The 21,132-nt window shown below is 35.9% G+C and overlaps 2 protein-coding genes across 6 annotated transcripts in view; one reads left to right on the forward strand and one right to left on the reverse strand.

Moving 5' to 3' along the window:
• LOC136031546 (uncharacterized) overlaps positions 1-21,132 on the forward strand; it is a 611,644-nt gene that overhangs the window by 229,411 nt on the left and 361,101 nt on the right. The gene's annotated exons all lie outside the window — the stretch shown is intronic.
• The window catches only part of LOC136031580 (uncharacterized), a 171,463-nt gene that overhangs the window by 96,118 nt on the left and 54,213 nt on the right, over positions 1-21,132 (reverse strand). For both annotated transcript variants that reach the window (XM_065711253.1, XM_065711258.1), the window contains exon 2: positions 1,023-1,124. In XM_065711253.1, coding sequence (XP_065567325.1) covers positions 1,023-1,071 — 49 coding nt within the window. In that variant the 5' untranslated portion in view covers positions 1,072-1,124. The remainder of the gene's footprint in view (positions 1-1,022; positions 1,125-21,132) is intronic.

Consider the following 21,132-nt stretch of genomic DNA (forward strand, 5'->3'; position numbering starts at 1 on the left):
CGTCATTTGTGTCCCGTTGTCCCGATATGTAATTTCGTCAGTCGACAAACATGACGTCAGTCGACAAACAACTTCATGACGACATACAGCTCAATCCTTATAATGACGTCAGTCAACAAACATGACATCAGTCGACACACAAACATGACGTCAGTCGACAGACACACAAACAAACAAGTTATTTATATATATATATATATATATATATATATATATATATATATATATATATATATATATATATATATATATATCATTTAATTTTTGAATGATAAAGAACTGTATTTGCAACATATAATTATGTTTAAGCTTGGGGTAAGGCCATTGGGGAGGGTTTATTTCTTGTAATTATATTTATATTGAAAAGTAGCCTCAGATTTGTAATCAGAAGACAAAAATCGAAACCTATCACCTTTTGGTTGAAATTCAAAATCTTTTGCTAAATGTACGGTAAATATATTCTGATTATCTTTTCGTTAGCAAGGTACATTAGTAAGCCAATATGAGTTATCAAAAGGCCAGGGAATGCTTAAATGCAAATATGGTTAAAAATCCAACACCTTTGGTGAAAATTTTACTGAATTGGGTTTTGATTTAGGACAGTCAAGTTACTACCTCATTTATTTTGATTATCAAAATTCCTTATTTTGAACTATTCCTGAAGAAATCTAGGTAAATTTATGATTTGAAAGATGAATGTTCATTCATACAAAGGTGGTGGGTGGAAAGTGGCCTTTTCAGGAGATATGAGATTATGGGCCCTCTTTTGACCTTCCATTTGTATTGATTAAACTCTTACAATAACCGTGATTCTCATTAAATTTTAACATATCCACCAATTGTGAAATACATACTTCTTAAAAAGTTCTTTAAATTAGAGATTATTTCTAGCGACTATTTTGAAACAAATTATTTGATACCTTCTTGGCTCTCTTATTTTACTTAACTTTACTACAAAAAACCTTTAATTATAAAGCAAGACTCTGCAGACTTTTTAAAGAGAGAACTCAAAACAAACTTACCAAAGCTTAGAAAAAGTAAATTGGCAAATAATCCTAGGTTTGGAGCCATTTCTCTTTCGTTCTTACTTAGCGGCACTGCTTAAATAAGAGACTGAATTCAATCTGAAAGAAAAATTGAAAACTAAATACTAGATTACAATTAAAAAGAAAATAGAATTGTCTATATATTTTTATGATTTAATAGTTTAAAATTAAGATTTGGCACAAACATTGCTTGACATTGTCCCTTAAAGACTCTTATCTGAAATTGAAACCACATGACAGCAGGTGGAGGCTTTCGTACACTAACGGCTAATGCTGTTGCAAGACTTGGTTAAATTGCTGGAATAACTATTATTCCTCTGAGGAGTAACCTAAGCTATTAAAAATGTTGAATTTATTACTGAAAAAAATAAGTGGATTCAATGCCGTAAGAATCATTTTGTAAGTCTTAGTGTTGGCTTACAGTCTCAAAGGCAAAAGGACCGATAGAAAATTTTCTCAACACTACAACAAAATTCCGATTCAAGTTTTGTTAAAACGGATGGTGGCCCTTCATAAACGTGTTATTATTATAGTTAAAATATTACACGCAATATATAGGCCATTATATTTATGCCAGTCTCCGGAACGGCTGCAGGGCAGGCTTTTATGTGTCGATTCTCATTGTCACTTTTCTAATAATTTTAGTTGCGAGAGAAACATTTTGGTTTAGTCTTTTTTTTTTGTTACCAGCACCCCGGTTTCAGCTTATTCCTAGAATGTGGTAAGGGTCTAAACTCTGTGGTTCTTACGGAAAGTGTGGACCTTAGGCCAGATTGATGAATATGACTTTGCATTTAGGAAAGCTTCGAAGAACTCTTGGCTAGGGCCAAAAATCTATTGTTTCTACTCATTTCTATCCGTGATTTCAGCTGAATTTATCATTCAGCTTTTTGCACTTTGAATTGCGGTAGAAAAAAGGTATCTAATGTACCTCTTAAAATTTAAAAGTTATCTCATTGCTAAAGAAATTAGAGTTTATCCTTTGCTCCTTTCTAAGTGATGACGTTTGAAACTGGCCTACGGCAAAAAAGTCAACTTTTGAACTAAGACTTTCGTTTTTCGACGGTAGTCGATAGCTCCTGATGAGCCTATCAAAGTATATATCATCCATGTTTTGGTAAAAAAAATTCCTTTATGAGATATATCAGTTTGAAAGTTTAAAGGGGTTGACAACTTCAGTAGTAAGGCACGCATTGAAACCAAAAATAAGCCGATACAGAAATGGTATCAGATTTGCCTCTTAAGTTTTAAGAGTTCTCTCACTGCTAAGGAAATTAGTGTTTATCCTTTGCTCCTTTCTAACTGATGACGTTAGAAACTTGGCCTACGGTAAAAAAGTCAACTTTTGAACTAAAACAGATAGATTTGTTTTTGTTCGACGACATTCGATAGCTTTGATGAGCTGATCGAAGTATATGTCATTCATTTTTTGGCAGAAAAATTCCTTCATGAGATATAGCAGTTTGAAAGTTTAAAGGGGTGGACAACTTCAGTAGTAAGCTACACACTGAAACAAAAATAGGCCGATACCAATTGTGAGACATATATTGTCAGATTTTCATAAAAGGATTTAAGAATTTGAATACATAAGAATTCACAATATGGGGGGGGGGGAGGGAAGACGCACCACAGTCAGTTCTTGATCAGATTAATGCAAAACTCGGCTTATTGTCACAAGTGATGACAGACATAGGCTTCATTAAAGGACAGTTGACACAAATTAATGCAGAAAACCAAATATGGTTATGTAATATGGTTATTTAAAACCACTTGATTATTTATAACATAGGACAGAGAGACCCACCACTACCTACGCTTAAAGAAGAAGTGATGTTGCATCTGAATACCCGAATTTCGTCCTTGGAGCTCCATTGTAGCGAGGTAAAGGATGTTTTCCGGATGAGGTCAGGAGCAATTTTGCTGAAACTACAGTGCGCAGACACCCGAAACTTTATTCTGAAAAGCGAAGCCACTTTATTCTGAAAAGCAAAGCGCGAAGCCACTTAAAAATAGTCATAAACCAAGCAATTTAAGAGGAAAAACCCGTCAGATTATGGGGAACGAAACTTTTTGTCGATGGAATTCTCTTGGTTTATGATGAAGAGAGTAAGAAAGTGAAAGAGGTCACCCGAAAAAATACAACTAGACCTAGGTCCCCCCATGGTCGAAGTGACTCTCAGAGCTCAATGGATAGTGCCTCCTCGGCCCAGAGAGTAGGAAACGCGGTGATCACCGCCAAAATTTACCAGGAACTGAACTGTCAACGAACAGTTGCAAATGGGTAACAGAATAGTGATACAGAAGTAACTGCTGGACCATCTAGCTTGAACCCGAGGTCCAAGCCCGCCAGAAAAGCGGATCAGATGATCAGCGCGGAAGAACGCAATAGGCTGAATAATCGTGCACAAAGACCACAGAGAGAGCCAATTTGGAACGCGAACGAAAACAGAGGAGGTCCGAGATACGAAATCCCCAATGTCATAAGAGGCAGAAGCACAGCAGACTACTACAGGATCAATTATCCAGACCCAACCAGGGACCGGTAAGATGAAAATATGGAAGTCTTGAACTAGCATGTTGACGGCCATGTCCAAACTATGAAAATGATCACATGGAACATCCAGGAGCTAAAGAACAAATATAAGCAAGTATTGGAAGACGTGAGTGCATTTGACGTTGTGTGTTTAGCGGAAACTTGGCATGACCCCAACGAAACTCTACTCTCTGACATATTTTATGTAGAAGAAGTGTCAAGAAGAGAGTCGTCGAACAGAAGATAGTACGGGGGTGTTATTGTCCTGCTAAAGTGTAAAAGCGTGTCGAAATACCAGAGATTAAGTAGCAAGTCGGAAAATATAATTTTGGTCAAAGTTCTTTTATCTGACAGACGGCAGATAGTGATTGGATCAGTTTACTTACCACCACAGAACAGTTCCTACATAAATGAAGATACTTGGAATAATCTGGAAAAAGAGATCGAAGAAATAAAATTTAAATACCATGACCACAATTTAACGCTATTGGGAGACATTAACGCGTACACCAGTGTGAAAAGAGAAGTAATGGATACAGTGATTTGTAACGAAGTTGTTCCAGCTCCGAAGGCCTACGGGATTACAAGAAGTAGCATGGATGAAGGTAGGAAGTTGAATATTTGGGGGGAAAGGCTTTTGGATTTTGTTGAGAAAATGGGCTAGTTATAGGGAATGGGAGGTTTGGGAAAGATAAGGGTAAGAGTTACGTGTTTTACGGGTGCGAAAGGGAGTGTTATTGATTATGTGCTGGTGGACGTTTCCCTCGCGATGGATGTTAGAAATGTAGAACTTATCCCCTTTGTAGGTTCAGATCATTTCCCATTTTAATAAAAATTTCAAAAAACTTCCGACGAATGTTCTACAAACACAGCATTGAAGAAATTTCCAGAAAAAAGAAATTTTGAAAAGAGAAATGTTGAAATCAGAAACACACAAAATCTAAGGAAGATTACTTGACAGGAAGGTTCAAGAAGAGCTGAAAGTCTTGAAAGAAGGTAAATTACCAGTCAAACAGATGATCGACGGGCTAAACGGAATTATTCATGAATTAACGCCAAAGTGTCCCCTGAGAGCGAGCAAAAGTAATTTTTTGATGATGAATGTTTAGCAGGGAAAAAAGAATTGATATAAATAGTAGAAAAAGTGGAAGGCCCTCAATGAAAGCCCCCTAAAAGTTAGAGTAGTTCTCCAGATGAAAGCTATGCGACGAGATTATAAACGGTTGTTGAAACAGAAAAAAGAGAAGCGGAAATAAGGGATATAAAACAATTATCGGAAGGTTTTAAAATGAATGACATGAAAGTATTTTGGAGGAAAATTCAAGACCCCGAGAAAAGAAAACCTACCCAACAAAAATGCCCGGAGCCAGAAACATGGCAACCATATTTTGAAATGGCCACCATAATTTATATATTTGAAAAGGAGGTTTGTACTGCATGCCCTTTCTGAAAAATATGGAAGAGGAAAAAACAAATTTTACGTGGCTTTCATAGACCTTCAAAAAGCTTTCGATAGCGAGGAAAGGGAATTATTGATAATGGATTTAATTAAAATTGGACTACCAGGTCAATTTGCTACCAGCTAATATGTATGGAAGTAAAAAAGCAGTCGTTAGAATGTTTGGTTGTGAAACAAGGAATCGCCCTGTCACCTCGGCTATTCGGAATTTTTGTTTACGATATTGTAGAATTCTTGGAGAAAAGATGGGCCCCAACGGTTAAGCTCGGCAACAGAACGATTTCGGCTCTGCTGTTCGCCGACGACATAGCATTAGTAGCGAAAACAGCTCGTGAACTACAAATTTTAATTGATCTGATGGCAGAATACCTTGAATCGAAAGAACTACGTCTAAACCTCGGGAATACGGAGATAATGATCTTCAATAAAGGAGAAAGAAGGAATTTAGTTGAGAATGAGAAATTTGGGTTCAAAGGACAAGAGATTAAGATAGTGGAAAAGGCGAAATATCTCGGATTTACCCTGACGCCCAACTGCAGTTGGAAGGAACATTTGAGCGAAATGTCAAAGCGAGGGAAAGCAGCAGAGGGTGCAATATTACGTAATAATCTAGTGAAAAAGTCGAAGTCATTTAAAATGTTTAAGCAAATATTTGATTTCAAAATTGAACCGGCAATCCATTACGGAGCTGAGCTATGGAGCCTGGCGGCCGCGGATAAGCTAGAATCAGTCCAGTTTAGATACTACAAAAGACTTTTCGGGCTGCACCAGACAACACATAACCAGTTAATCAAAGGAGACTTATGCATCTTCTCACTGAAACTGCACCGGCTTTATCAAGTATTTAAGTTTTAGCTGAGATTAACCCAACTTCCTGAGGACCGATTGGCTAAACAAGCTTATGATGATTTGCTTCGAATTAATAGAAAAACTACTTGTACTCAGCAACTCAAGAAATCTCTTGATAAATCAGACCTCTCTTATTTGTGGATGGAACAAAACGGACCCGGAAACACACAATGCCTTCCAGAAATTATGCGGAGATTGAAAGACCAAGAGATACAAGAGTGGGGTTCTTTATTGCGTTCGTCGGAAACACTGAAAGAATTAAGTAAAGTAAAAGTAATTTTTGGGGAAGAATATTACTTTAAGTTAAATTTACCCTTTAAATATTTAAAATCATGGATCCAGTTGAGGGGAAATTGCCTTCCAGTACATAGGTAACAGAGATTTAAAAAAATTAAGGGTACAAGAGGTAAGTGTGGGTATTGCGCAATTGAGGATAATAAATTAGCCCATTTCCTCATGGAGTGCCAGGAGCTTGAAAGTCTTAGGGATGAAATTTGGAGGGAACATCGGTTGGGGCTACTTTCTGATGTCCCGAGATCTTCGAAGCCTGGAACCATATGCAAAATGGCACGATATGTGGAAAAGGTGGGAGAGGCTCTGTCGAGCCCAAGTGAATGATAACAAGTATTGTTTTATATTAATTGTGTGTTCTATGCGGTGTTGTATCATTAAATCATGTTATGTATGGCTGTAGAGCTCAAATAAACTTTGTTTTTTCTTCTTCTTCTTATAGGTGATTTTTAAGCAAAATTGGCTGTTTGCTCATAATCATCTTCGGCAATGAGGTGTTCGCGACTTTTGCTAATTGGTGTACCTATTATTTGCTTCCGGTGTATTAAATGGTAAGACCAATTTGGTTCCATTAGTAAGACATGCAAGGAAATTGTAAGTAATAATCAGCTGTTAGGTTAAAATCATCTTCAGCGATTAGGGGTTTGCAATTTTTGCTAGTTGCAATGAGGGGTTTGCAACTTTTCCGAGTTTGTGTACCTAGTATTTATTTTAAGATCTTTACAGATTAACAGCTTCAACGTTTAGTGAAAGTGAGGAAACAAAATAAAAGTGTTGCTACCGTGACATTTTACTCGGCAAAGCCAAACAAAGGTTCTTGCAACACCTCACGATGCCCATGCAACGTAGATCTAGTTGAGGCTGTTGTCCCAGTGAAGCAGCAGGTTGATTTATATGATCCTCCACTTCTCGCATTTTTATGATATTTTTGGCTCAGTTATTTCTGTCTTACAATGTTTCTGCTAAAAGATCCAATGGGTTACGAGAGATCCCGTAATTTAAAGGTATATGCAAGGCGTTCTTCAATAGCTTCCTTGAGGTCTAAAAAGTACATTTTGCTGATTACATTTTACAGCTGAAAACATAACGATTATTGATGGTTCGGTCATCGCTTACCTTGAATAAGGTAAAAGCAAAACATGAGTTCAAGTTTCAGATTTTTTTGTGGGATTCTTTTTGTTTTTGTGATTTTTTTGTGGAAGAGACAAAGTAACGTCCTATAAATGGCTATAAATTTTTAAATTGTGTAGGTTGCAATGCATTCGGACCAAGCAAGAAGCAGCCTCCGAATAAATCTTTTTTGTTGGCCACTCCTTCTTCGGGGAAATGAAGGACTCTACAGTGAATACATGCAACGCTGAAGAGTCCCAATGACTTTTAATTATCACTTATCTCATCTACCCAGTATACTTTGTCTACCTCACTCGTTTACCTCATATTTGTTGGCTTATACTGAATTTTGCATCACAGTTTGTTGGCGTTGAATATTGCAGCGGTGTTGTTCTTCTAATCTAACATTTATTTCTTCTTCACTTTTATTTTTAATTCGTTTTGATTCTCACTGTTGCTTGTATTTTCACAACAAAATTCTTTGTCCTTCAATTTCGTTTTTGAAACTTTCTGATAGTCGCTTTCACGTTTCTGCTAACGACACAATTCTTTGTTCTTCACTTTCGTGTTTGATTCGTTATAGTTCTCTGTGGACTTTTTATTTAAACAACACATCATGCAGTGGAATAAATGCATTTGTTTGTGCATTGATGTAACCGGAGATATGGCAGGCCAGTAGATTGAACTTCAAGGTTTGGTTGAAGATTTTGCCTTAAACATGAAAGAGACACCTTAAATCATTCATATAGAGGCTCTAGTCTCAAAAGATTGGAACCACAGCTTAAATTAAATTCTTCAAACTGTTGTCAAAAAAGTCAATTTTATAAGAAGCCACTGTAGTCAAGGATGTTTAAAGTTTGTGTGCAGAGATGAGCTTGGAGCATACAGAAAAAATATTTCAAATAAAAGCTAGGTTGAGGAAAGTTTTGAAATAGAATATTTGACATTAGAATTGAAATATCTATACTTTTAAGAGATTGCAAGACATTTTCAACAGAGCTGTACTGTGATACACAGTTCCTTTTGAAGCTAGATTACCTTACGGATATTTTTTTTTCAAAATCTAAATGTTTTGAATAAATCTCTGCAAGAAAAAAAAATCTGATTTGCTGCATGCTGCATTAAGAAGCTGTCACTTTGGAGGGCTGCTTTGAAAACAGCGAACCTTACCGTTTTTCCAACGTTACTGAGCACGGTGAAAATAATCGAGTTAAAGTCAATTTTAAAAGAAAAATCAAATAAAGTTTTATATGAAGACCTGCATCCATTTCTCTGGATAAATCAACCATTCTAATGGCTGAAGGAAAGTAGTTTGTAGAGTTTATCAGAAAAAGAACCGCTCATTGATCGTCGATTACCATTATAGGGACTATTTGAAAGCTGCCCTTGAAGAAGACAACTCATTAACAAGATACTGAGTAAGTGTACAAGAAGAGTTTTCAATATTGTTTCAAACAGTTGAGAGAATAATATTCCCATTTGGAACTACGTATTTATATGAAACAGGATTTTCCGTCCTACCTTCAATGAATTTTAAGTACCATAGAAGCATAAATGTCAGCAAAGAATCAAAAGCAGCAATATAATATCTTTCCTCGTTTCACTAAACTTTGTGATTAAATAAAAAAGAACGAGCCCATCAATCACATTAAAAGTGATCGATAGATAAGTACTTATTATAATAAACACATTCTATTTTAAAATATATTTGTTGAGTGAATATTATTACTAGCCTGTAATTGTTGTTTTTTTAAACCTTTGGCGCTTTAAACAAAACTAATAAAAATATTTTTATAAGGGGGCCTCAGATCTAGGTTTGACCAAAGTGGGGGAGCTGGCCTGAAAAGTTTGATAACCTCTGATTTAAGGTCTCGATTCCTCTCCAAAAAAGTAAGCCTATCTCATGCTCTATTTAAATTCTTTCAAAATCTAGATGGTGACGAAGTATAATCATATTCGCATTTTCTGTATATAAATGTCAATTTTCCTGCCTTTATTGTAGCTCATTATAATAAAAGTTTGCAAAAAGAAACTTTTCAAGGAAAAAGTAAAGAACCATATTAAACTTAAGTTCAGTAGAAATAAGGTCCTATAGCAATTCAAACTACAAACGAGCAGTAATTACTATAAAAAACAAAAGGAACAGAAATTAAAATAAGTAATCATATCAAATACAGTGGCAACAGATACTGATACGGATAAATTAATAAAACTGGAAGTGAGAAAAGTTTAATTGTATATTCAAGTCAAAGTTAAACCATACAAAAATTACTAAAAACAGGAAATTGGCTCATAATCCAATCGCTCTTTCTCTTTTAATCAACATTTCTCTCAATATGCCCTGAATTTTTCAGCTTAATACCCTCAGCCGTTCCTTAGACATTTTAGAAACGATCTTTTGACAGCCTACTTGCATATAGTTTATTTATATTTTGTTCGACACATCTTCAACGTTTCCTAAAAGTTTCACATTTATATCCTATGCCTTTCAAAGACCCAGGATAGCATTGTGCTTTTTCAAAATAATAAACCATACATGTAACCAAAGGGCAGTTTGGCTCACAACCACAAGGCTCTTTTTCAAAATAACAAACCTTACATGTAAACAAAGGGAAACTTGCATAGCTTACGGTGATTGGTCTAGGGACTGTCGGGAGTTTTTTCATTCCCAGAAACATAGTTATTATTCATTTAGTCAGCCTTTTCTTTTTAAGTAGTATTTTTGGGCATAACTTTTGGAGTTTTTCTTCTGATTTTGTGGGTATTTCGAATGTTTCTTTTTCTTATTGCCTTATACGCAAGAATTATCTATTCGATTGATGAATTCGATTTACATCAGTTTTATTTTTTTTTTTCTTAAGAAAAAAATCCACACTCTTTGATTAGGATATTTGTTCTAAAAAAAGAAAATGATGATATGGTCTCATTACTTTAATAATTGAATCCTTCATATTTAATATTTTGAAGGAAGTGCTTTCAAATTCAGAACCATCCCCTCCGGCTTCTTTGGTTAAGAACAATCAAAAATTTTTAGATGCTGTGGAAATTTTAGCTTCAAGGGTTAGTTAATGTATGTTATGAGCGAACTTCAACTTTGAAACCAAAAAAAATTGTGGTATCAAAAATGCTGCATAGCTTTAGTATAAAGATAGGAGGGGGGAAATTTCGAATAAGATGACTTTTTTTTTAGTTATTAAAAGTAATATATAATACTTTTAAGTCTTACTAACACTCCCTACTTAGGCAGATAACAGAGCGATTTTCCTTAAATTATTTAGATAAACTATGCCGTTAAGTTCCACACTTTTTCTTGTCTGTAATGTAGCAAAAGAGATGAACCAATAATTCTCCATCAAATTTTAAAGCTATATTATACTTTTTTCTCCTTTTGTTAGTGAAGCCCTTTTCCAAATTCCTATGGCTTATGGCACAATCAGGGAGAAAATTGGGAATTATTCAACTGTCCTTTGGAAAACTCTTGGGAAGTTCCCAAAAGCCTCACGTCCTAAGAGGCAAAAGGAAAACAAGTCGCAGAAACTAACACAAAATTTGATTGAAAGAAAGAAATACAGTGTCATAAAAATAAACCGAGATATCCTGGGTTCTACTCAGAAATGGAATCTTCCATTCCTGGAACTCCGTTTCACTTCTTAGCAGCAAAGTCAGTTTGCCCTGGCTCAAAATAATTTGGGCCCAGAAATAAGTGCAATATCATATGTCCATGCCGAGGATTGCCTATTGTAACATGAGAAAATCTGTTCCGAAAAGCTTTTCTTTATTAGTTATCATAGACCTTGTTGGATACTTTATAATGAGCAAACTTTATCATGAGCAAAGTGGGTGTTGGTTATTTTATAGACTGTTATTGACAACATTTTATCGACAAATCATGTCTTTAAAGAACTCCAGTTTTAATTAGATGTTAGGTGTATTCTCCCCTTAGAATCCCCTTACCCAGAAAATTGTTCCCTAAGAAATGTCCCTCTACCCCATGGAAAACTTTTCCCCGGTAAACTGACCACCGGAAAATCCCCCCACTCAGCTATAAATAATTCCCCCTGGGGAATTTGTCCCTACAGATAACTCCTCTGGCGAAAAAGCCCAGAGGAAAATTGCCTCCTCCCCCTAGTGGACCTCTCCCCCCGCGAGAACTTACCCCTACCTGAAATATTTAGCAACTAAAGAGAAACTACGTCCAACAACTATATTCTATCGTATATTTTATAGTACGGACAGGAGGTACGATCTAAAATTTTCTATTGCAGTAATTTTTGCGTTTTTATTTATTTTAACTCTTTTTAGTTGCATTTTTTGTTTGAGTTATCATAGCAGTTTAAAATAAAGGTAAAAGAAAATTATCTGGAAATATGAAATTATTGGCAACTACAGAAAAGCCGTTTTAAGATGGAAGTACGCAAAGATAACAGCGTGGGAATGAAAAGTACAAGTAATTACTTCCCGTGAACTGCTACTAGTACTGACCTGAGGTATCACTAGCCAAAATTTTTAGGAGAAGAGATTTTACCGTCTGGCTGGTCATATTTACCGTATGATTTGGAGGATACTTTTATTAAAATTACCCCATGAAAATATGCTATATGACACGCAGAATACCTTGAGAGAGGGGCTTTCTTTTTCCCGTCTGAAGAACCTAATTTTGTGGACTACGTAATTTTTCACGGAAGAGGGCACAATCTACGGCATTAGGTACTTCCTTTGCAATTGGATAGCTCTATACATAGTTTTCTGATGCATTTAAATAAATTGATAATCTCATAATTTTTTTGTCAATAGAAACATGGTCCCCCATAGGGCAAAATTCTAGTTTGATACCACAATATTCTAGTGGCAAAATTCTAGTTTCATATCACAATATGGCAGAAATGCCACTTTTCGAGACCTAATGTTTTTAGTCACTGTAAATAGTTCATGAAGTTTCAATTTTTGTTCAAATGAGCCACCTCCCGATCGTCTAAGAGCATTGTATTGACATAATCATCGCTAGGAAACAAAACCAAAAACATATAAGGATGCATCCATGATTTTTCTTCAGGGAAAAAAATTGTAAATTCAACATTTTTGTAGATAAGAGCTTGAAATCTTATTAGGGTTTCCTAATATACTGAATCTAATGGCACGGTTTTTATTAGAAGGCTTTGCTATTTCGGGGAGTTTCCTCCATTTTTTTCAAATAATGTGAATTTTCTCAGGCTCCTAATCTTCCTTGCGTAGTATTATACTTAATGAACTTCATATATTTGGAATCAGTCTAAAAAGCCAAATATTTTGACCTGTCAATTGTTTTAAAAATTACTTTTTTCTTACAGTTTCGGTTACAATTGGTCTGATTCACTCTTCGCTTAGAGTTTGTTACCCCGAAGAGTTTGATTCTGCACAACGTATTCTACGTGTATATTGGAATATAACTTCCTCTTGGCTGCTCAATTTTACATTTGGGAAAAGTTTTGAGGGAGAATAATCCATAGTGGAACTGTTCTAGGGAACTTCCAGGAAATATGCCGGATCACTTCTAAGTATTTGTTAAGGAAGTCGGCCAAATCATACACAGTTCTTTCTTGTAGTATTTTAGTGATGTATTCATTTCAAGTTAGTTCTCTCAGGCCTTGCCTTTTATGCTTTACTTTGAAAAATTAAGTTTGTTCCATAGACTTCTAAATGTCGTTCCCGAAACGTGTAGGGAAACAGAAACATTATTTCAGTTATACCTACCTACTTATATCTACCTACCCCTCCGATATGGGGGCAAAAAGTTTATAACTACCTACCCCTTCGATAAAGGGGCAAAAAGTAGGCCCTAAACTTCAAAATATTAGCGGTCTTGTCGCGTATTAGACATTCTAGTATTTGAATTTAGTGACTTGAGTGGAAAATTAGTTCCAACATTGGTGGATTCTTGTAATGGTAGATTATAGTAGTTGCTTTGCATTTGCGATTTCAATGTAATTACATAAAGGACATAAAAAAAAATTATTGAGTCGTATGTAAGAGTGCACATTCCAGGAGGGATTTCGACTGATAGAGTAACCAACTTTACCGTGCTGGCCATCAATCAAGTGTACGTTACGCTGGGAGCATAGCCAATCTTAGCAAAAAGCCAACAACCATAGGCTGGTCTAATGACATCTATTCCAATGTAAAAAGACTTTATACTAGAAGAGCCATGATTGTCAGATATTTTCTTGCCTTACAGTTTATTTTACCCCAGAGAAATTACTCAGAAAGCTACATGTTTTGCACTATTTGAGCTGCTGTGTAGTCACATACTCAAGGACCAATGGAAATCAGAAAATACAAATGTAAAAGCGAGAATGAATTGCCAAATATGGTTGTTAAATTTATTGTCGAGACAAGAGAAAGATTGTATGCAAAATATCAAGCTACAATATTGAGACGGAGAAAAACGACAAGAGCCAAAAGCCAAGGATCACACATATGGCAATTGTACAGCAGTCCAAAGGATACCCTTGTCTAACCCATCTAAAAATCCGTAGCCTAGACACTGAAGAAGTAAGGTGAATAAAACCAAATCCATATAGGCTATGGCAAGCTGTAAAATATTCAGTCCCGCAACAGCTAAAGAAAAGGGATAGGATTTATCCTGGTTCCATCCACTCAAGAGTAGAATCGCCTATTATAACAGTTCCGAAAACCGGTGAAAATGATGAATACACTGCAGATAGCATTTGTCCAGATTACGGTAAGTGAATACTTTAAATCGAATTCCAAATGTCCAACTAAGAGAATAGACAATAATCATGTCAGGACAATTTGAAGGGTAAATGAGAACTGTGCCCCTGGTAAGCGAGTATTATTATTTACCAATGGATGTCAAAACCCATAGGACAATTATAGTCACCATGTCCACTGGACACCCGGAATTTTCGAAAATGAGCCTCGGACTTAATTTTCCTTTGGGAGGATTTTAAATCTGTGTCAACCTCAGCTTAAAAAATCTGTTAATACAGTCTTTGATAATTTTACAGTTTAAAACAAGTCTTGGGAGGATCAGATAAACTCGGAAAAGCAATAACCACCCAGATAGAGGAGCCACACTTAGAGGAAGTATTTATAAATGCCAAGCTGGTATGAAGATCCATTATTTTGGACACCTAGTGGTACAACGAGAACTTTGTTCGTACGAAGGCCATGTAAAATTATTGACTTTCCTGCTTCTTTGCAAAAGTTGAACCTTGGTACAATGTTTGGAATTGTATGCTATTATAGGAAGTTTATAGAAAACCAGAGACCTTTAAAAATTGTTGTTTTGCACATGTTTGAAAATGTTTTGTAGATTGATGAGTTTAATTTGAATATTTGAAGTTATTTGTGCCAAATACCAGATTTAAAATGCCATAGTTTCCACTCTCCTTTTAAATAAAAACGAGTAAATCAAATGAAGGATCGGCAGCAATTTTATGTCAAGAACATAACGACGGTGAACAATTTCACACTAGGAAGCGCAATTGCGCTGCCCAAGTTAAAAAGGGATTTGGGCACAAAATTTTATTTATTCTTTTTCTGATAAAGGCACTTCGTAAAGAAAATGTTGTCATAAAGACTTCGAAAAGAACTGGTTCAATTGGAAATTAAAAGTTCACGTGCACTATTAAGAGTCAAAATTTTTGGGGGACAGCTTGCCCCCCACGCCTATCATTTCTGGAAAGAAATCTAATCAAACTTTTGAGGTAGCCATTTTGTTCAGCATAGTTGAATGGTCTAGTAATTATTTTTTTAGGATAACAGCCCCCAAAGTTCTCAGGGTAAGGTTTTAAATTATACTAGTTACCCATTATTAAGATGCAAGATTTTCATGGAAAGATTGCTTACATAGATTTCAGAGGGTACTCTATTCAAGTGAAAATCAAAACTTCTAGTAGCCTTTTCAAGAATCAAAGGAGATCGTAGGGCAGCTAGCCCGCCCTCTCCCATGTTCTCTTTTCCACAAATGCGCCAGATAAAAACTTTGCACTGCAAATTGCTGAAAATAGTCCAAAGATCATATAGCAAGGCCTTCAGGGTAGAAACAGCCCCCCCCCCAAGAGCCTGAGGACAAGGATTGTAAGTTATGACCCTTGGGTATATGAAGTTTATTTGGAAGAGCTGGTCGTATAAAGTTTAATGGAGGCTCATTTGATTGGAAATTGAAAGTTTTATTTCTCTTTTAAGAGTCAAAAGCGATAGGACTGCAACTAGCCTCCCCCCCCGCGTATGGCCTCTTTTTTCCCAATTGCATCAAATCGAAATTTTCAGATATCCATTTTGTTCAAAATAGTCCAAAAACATACAACAATGCTTCCAGGGTTGACATTCCCCAGGGCCAAGGAGCAAGGGTTGTAAGTTATGCCCTGGAGGCATATAAGATTCTTATGGAATTGATGGTTGTATAAACTTCGAATGGTGCTCACTTGATTGGAAATTGGAAGTTCTAGTGCCATTCTTAAGGGTAAAAAGTGACTGGAGGGCAACCAGCTGCCCTCTCTCACCCATCGTTACCCCCAAACAAATCCAAATCATGATTATGTTAAGTATAGTTGAAAGGTCTAGAGAATATGTGTTTGGGGACGACAGCCCCCCATATCTCTCAGGGCAAGGGCTCTAAATTATATCAGTTACATATTATTAACATGTAAGGTTTTCGTAGAAGGGACTTCATATGAACTTCAGAAGGGGTTCTTTCGATGGAAAAATCAGAAGTTCTTGTGGCCTCTTTAAGAGTCAAAAGATATTGGAGGGTAGCTAGACCCCCCAAAGCTCTCTTTTCCCGAAATGAACGGGGAAAATCGTGAAAAAAAGGAAGAAAAAGAGGACAATAAACAGCCAGTAGAAAAGTTAAAAAATTATGCAAATATTTTGGTCAAGACCTCTGCGTGACTGTCTTCAGTGCAGAATAAAACTGATAAGAATATATAAACCAAACCTTAAAACAAAAGTGAAAACTATAATTGGATGATCCTTTCTTAGTAACAGTCATCCCAGTTGACACGAATCATTTCTCGAGACAAATCTAATCAAAATTTTGAGATATCCATTTTGTTCAGCATAGTTGATGGGTACTGTAATTCTGTCTTTGAGAGTGACAACCTTCACAGTTCTCAGAGGAAGGGCATTAAAGTATACTAGTTACTCAATATTAAAATACAAGATTTTCAGGGAAGGGATGGTTGCATAAACTTCGGAAGGGCCTCCATCTGACAGAAAATCAGAAGTTCTATAGGGCAGCTAGCCCCCCACGTCTTCTTTTCCCCGAATTCACCCGATAAAAATTTTGAGATAATATTTTTGTTTAAAATAGTCCAAAGATTATATAACAAGGCCATCAGGGTAGACACGGGCCCCCAGAGCCTGGGAGCAAGGGTTGTAAGTTACACCCCGTCGGTATATAAGGTATATTTGGAAGAACTGGTCGTGTAAACTTTAATGGATGCTCATTTGATTAAGAAGTGAAAAATTTAGTTCCCTTTTACGAGTCAAAAATAATAAGACGGTAACTAACTCCCCACCCCCGATGCCCTTTTCCCCAAGTGTATCTAGTCGAAATTGCCAGATATCCATTTTGTTCAAAATAGTCCAGAGAGCATATAACATCCCAAAGAGCCCAGGATAAAGGGTTGTAAGTTATACCCTGGAGGCATATAAGGTTCTTATGAAATGAGTGGTTGTATAAACATTGGATGGCGTTCATTTGATTAGAAATAGGGAGTTCTAGCGCCACTTTTAAGAGTTAAAAGTGATTGGAGGGCAACCAGCCGCCCTTTTACGCCCATCGTTACCCCAAAACAAATCCAATCAAAATTTTGAGATAAAGTTTTTGTTCAGCTTAGTCGAAAGGTCCAGGTAATATGTGTTGGTGATGACAGCCCCCCTCCTACATCCCTCTGGGCAAGGGCTCTAAATTATACTAGTTACCTGTTATTAACATTTAAGGTTTCCAGAGAAAGGGTGGTAATACGAACTTTGAAAGGGGTCCTTTCGATGGAAAATCAGAAGTTCTAGTAGCCTTTTTAAGAAACAAAAGGGAGTGGAGGGCAGCTAGATCTCCCACACGAAGTTTTTCTTTTCCCGAAATGAATCCGGTAAAAATTTTGAGATAGCTATTTTGTTCAAAATAGTCCGAAGATCATGAGTAAGGCTTTACATGGTTGTCGTGAAAATTTCGTAAGGAGCTCATTTGATTGAAAATTAAAGTTCCAGTGCGCGTTTAAAAGCCAATATTTTCGGAGGGCAGCCTGCTCATCACTCCTATTGTTTCTCGAAACATATCTAATCAAAATTTTGAGATTTTGTTCAGCATAGTTGAAGGATCCAGTAACTATGTCTTTGAGGATTACAACCAACGCAGCCCTCAGAGGAAGGGCATTAAATTATACTAGTCATCTATTATTAAGATACAAGATTTTCATGGATGGGGTGTTTGGATACACCTCAAAAAGGCCTTCATTTGACTGAAAATCAGAAGTTCTAGTGGTCTTTTTAAGAATAAAACGTGATTGTAGGGCAGCTAGCCCCCTCCCACCATGTCGTCTTTCCCGAAAATTCGCTCGAGACAAAATTAAGATAGCAATTTTTTTCATAATAGTTCAAAGATCATATAGTAAGGCCCTCGGGATAGGCAAATCCCCCCCCCAGAGCCTTTGGACAAGGGTCTTAAGCTATGCCCCGTGAAAATATAAGGTATAATTGGAAGAGGTGGTCTTATAAACTTTATTGGAGGCTCATTTGATTAGAAATTGAAAGTTTTCGTTGCCTTTAAGTTTCAAAAGTGATATTAAGGCAACTGGCCCCCAGCCCCGACGCCCTCTTTTTCCCAAGTGCAACTAATTGAAATTGTGAGATATCCATTTTGCTCAAAATAGTTCAAGAGCATATAAAAATGCTTACAGTGTTGACACCGCCCTGAGTTCAGGTGCAAGGGTTGTAAATTATACCCAGGAAGCATATAAGGTTCTTATGAAATTGGTTGTTGTACAAACTTCGGAAAACACCACTGCACCACTGGAGACAACACTGTCTAAAATGCTAGACAAGCGAATTACATCCCCCTTACATTGAGCAACATAGAACATCATTTTTTTGAATAGGAAGAACTGATATTTCCATTTCTTTTCTTCACTACTAGTGGGGCACTGGAACATCATAGAGAGATGTTCAAGGTCTCATATGGGCATTACTTTTATATCGACGTGTTTCTTGTTGATCCGTAATGATGGCACTGAAATGAAGTCCTATATGGTGCCAAGAAGGCACTTTGTTGCCATAACGGGAGTTGAAAACCTGAAGTTCGAGTTTAAAAATCCCCTCTCTTGTATAATCCCATCCGAGCTTGTAATAAGTTTATAAACCGTGCGCTGACTAGCAAAAGCAGCAGGCTGTAGCGCATTGAAAACTAAGCGCACTTGGATTTTATAGAAAATTATACTTATGTACTTAGTTTTATTGATTTCCTGGCCACCGAAATACTACAGAAATCAAAAGAGTGTCTTTAATTTTCAACAGGCTACTTAAGGATTGTTCTGTTCCTAATCCTGGTTTGTTGCATCGATTTATTGTTTTCAATAAAGCTCTAGTTTTTCAGACTTTTATCAATGTAGTCAGGTATCACGAGTAGGTTCATTTGAATCAGGAGTTTGGTTACTTATATAATCACAGAAGGGTTCAAAAAACCCTCGGATGAGTTTGTTCCAGTTCTTAGTATTATAAGCGTTTATATCCTATGGCACTGAAAATTCATAACAAATTATTCAAAACAAGGACATGAATAAGGAGAGGACAGGGCTCTCTTGTCTCTCCTAAATTTTTGAAAATAAATCTATTTGTGTCGTCTTTAAAATATAAACCTTATTCCCCCCCCCCGTTTCTATGGAGAAACAACACTGAGTAAGTATTTTATATTTTTTATTTAATTCTAATTATGATATCTTCTATAGAAACGTTTGTCATACTTTCTTATATACATTGTGCCAACTTGACGCAAAAGATGTTCGATCCATATATCAAAATAAAGGCGAAATAGAGTCTTTATGCTTGTTGTCTTAAATGGCTTTTTACACCTTTCTATCAAGTATATTCATAATTGTCGCACATTAAATTAGAGCACATTAAATATACCGTCTAAGGAGAGGGGCTATGGGAAAATTATGATATCAGACTCATTGATAGCTAATTTTTCTCTTTAGCGTACGGTATTTTTCAGTCCCGTACATTACACATAGTTTTTGTTGCTACCTCTCTGATTTTCTGTTGCTATTCAAGCAGGGTCATATACCTTTCTTTGGACAGATACAATTTCTCTGCTTGATTTCAGAGATATAGAGGTCAACTTAAAACGTTCGTTGCACTAATTAGACGGAAGAATGTAAGAAAAAGAATTTGGTATACAATTATGAACCGATCGGGAGCGTATTTAATAATTTGTTGTTTGTTGACATTCATAAAATCTCCAACAAACTGACAAACTAGATAAATGCATTAGGGAATTTAAAGAATATTATAAAAATTCGAGATTTGGAGAAACTTGAGTCTTAAATTTCCCATTGTATGTATTTGGGTATCACGAGAAAGCACACTGGTCTATAACAGAGAAGCTTCTGTATTTCATCTTATTAGATACCGGTCTCTAACGGTGAATTTTTTATTATGCATTTGATTTGTTCATCGAGTTTGAACATAACTAGAATATCCTTTTTTCAACATATTTAAGTAAAATTAGACAAAGAAAAAGGAATATTCAAATGTCATCAAACTAAATAACTTTTATAATTGGCATTTAAATTGCCCCATCCTTCTTGGCACTAGAACAAATTTAAAATTTTAAGTTGTCAAGATTCAAAGTCTTGATACTATATGACTACTCCCCAATGACTACCGTAATCAACTTTCTCCATCTCTTTGCTCAAAAAAGTAGTTTGAAGATATTGATGCTAAAGCTATCCATTTCCCCCCAAATCTTAAACTTACACTGCGTTCCTCTCCAAATTATTTTGAGCAGAATATCGCAGAATAAAATCTTAATTGGTTAGGGAGTGTATGTGGCTAGTAGCCGCAGTCATACATGCATTTATTGTCACATATAATGCAGAAAATGGTGGTCTTTAGCTGCTATTGCAGACATTAAAGAAATAATGAAGTCTTTTGAAGGGAATGCAAATGTTATTTACTCGGCAGTTAACGTCAAAGCAGGAAACAGTCCAGATTTTGTTTTGCCATGTGAAGCTAATTATTATTCTCTGGGCAAAATGCTTCACTGAAGATGCTGTCCCTATAATTAAATACACAATATTTTGGATTGTATGTAAAATGTTTTTAAAATATGCAGCACAAAATTAAAACAATAGAACATATGGGCATAAAGTCATATGATATATATGGAATATGTACGAGTGCCAAAACTCATTTCAGGCAAAAAACTTTGCAAACGATTGTGGTTTTTAGAGCTATTAATTTAGAGAACTTTTTTTCTCAAAACATGTTTTTCAGAGAAAAGTAAAGAGCTCAATTAAACCAAAACTGAGCGGAAAGAAAGTCAAATAATCTTCCAAGCGTAAAACTACCACAAATCACCATCAATACATAAAGGAAACCCAAAAACGAACAGAAATTACAATATGTAACTAAGTCAAACCCAAAACGAGCAAAAATTAGCATGAGTAGGGTTTACAAATCCTATCCTTCCTTAAGAGCAGAACATAATTTACCCTTTGCGGAAAAAAAAAATGGTAGTGGAATGTCAGTTTAATATACATATATTGCCATGCATTCCTGAAAACCGATATAATTTTTTATTTATAGAACTCAAAAAGTGACAATAATTTTTATACGTTTTGTTT

This window comes from Artemia franciscana, chromosome 1 (genome assembly GCF_032884065.1).
Source record: "Artemia franciscana chromosome 1, ASM3288406v1, whole genome shotgun sequence".
Classification (NCBI taxonomy): domain Eukaryota; kingdom Metazoa; phylum Arthropoda; class Branchiopoda; order Anostraca; family Artemiidae; genus Artemia; species Artemia franciscana.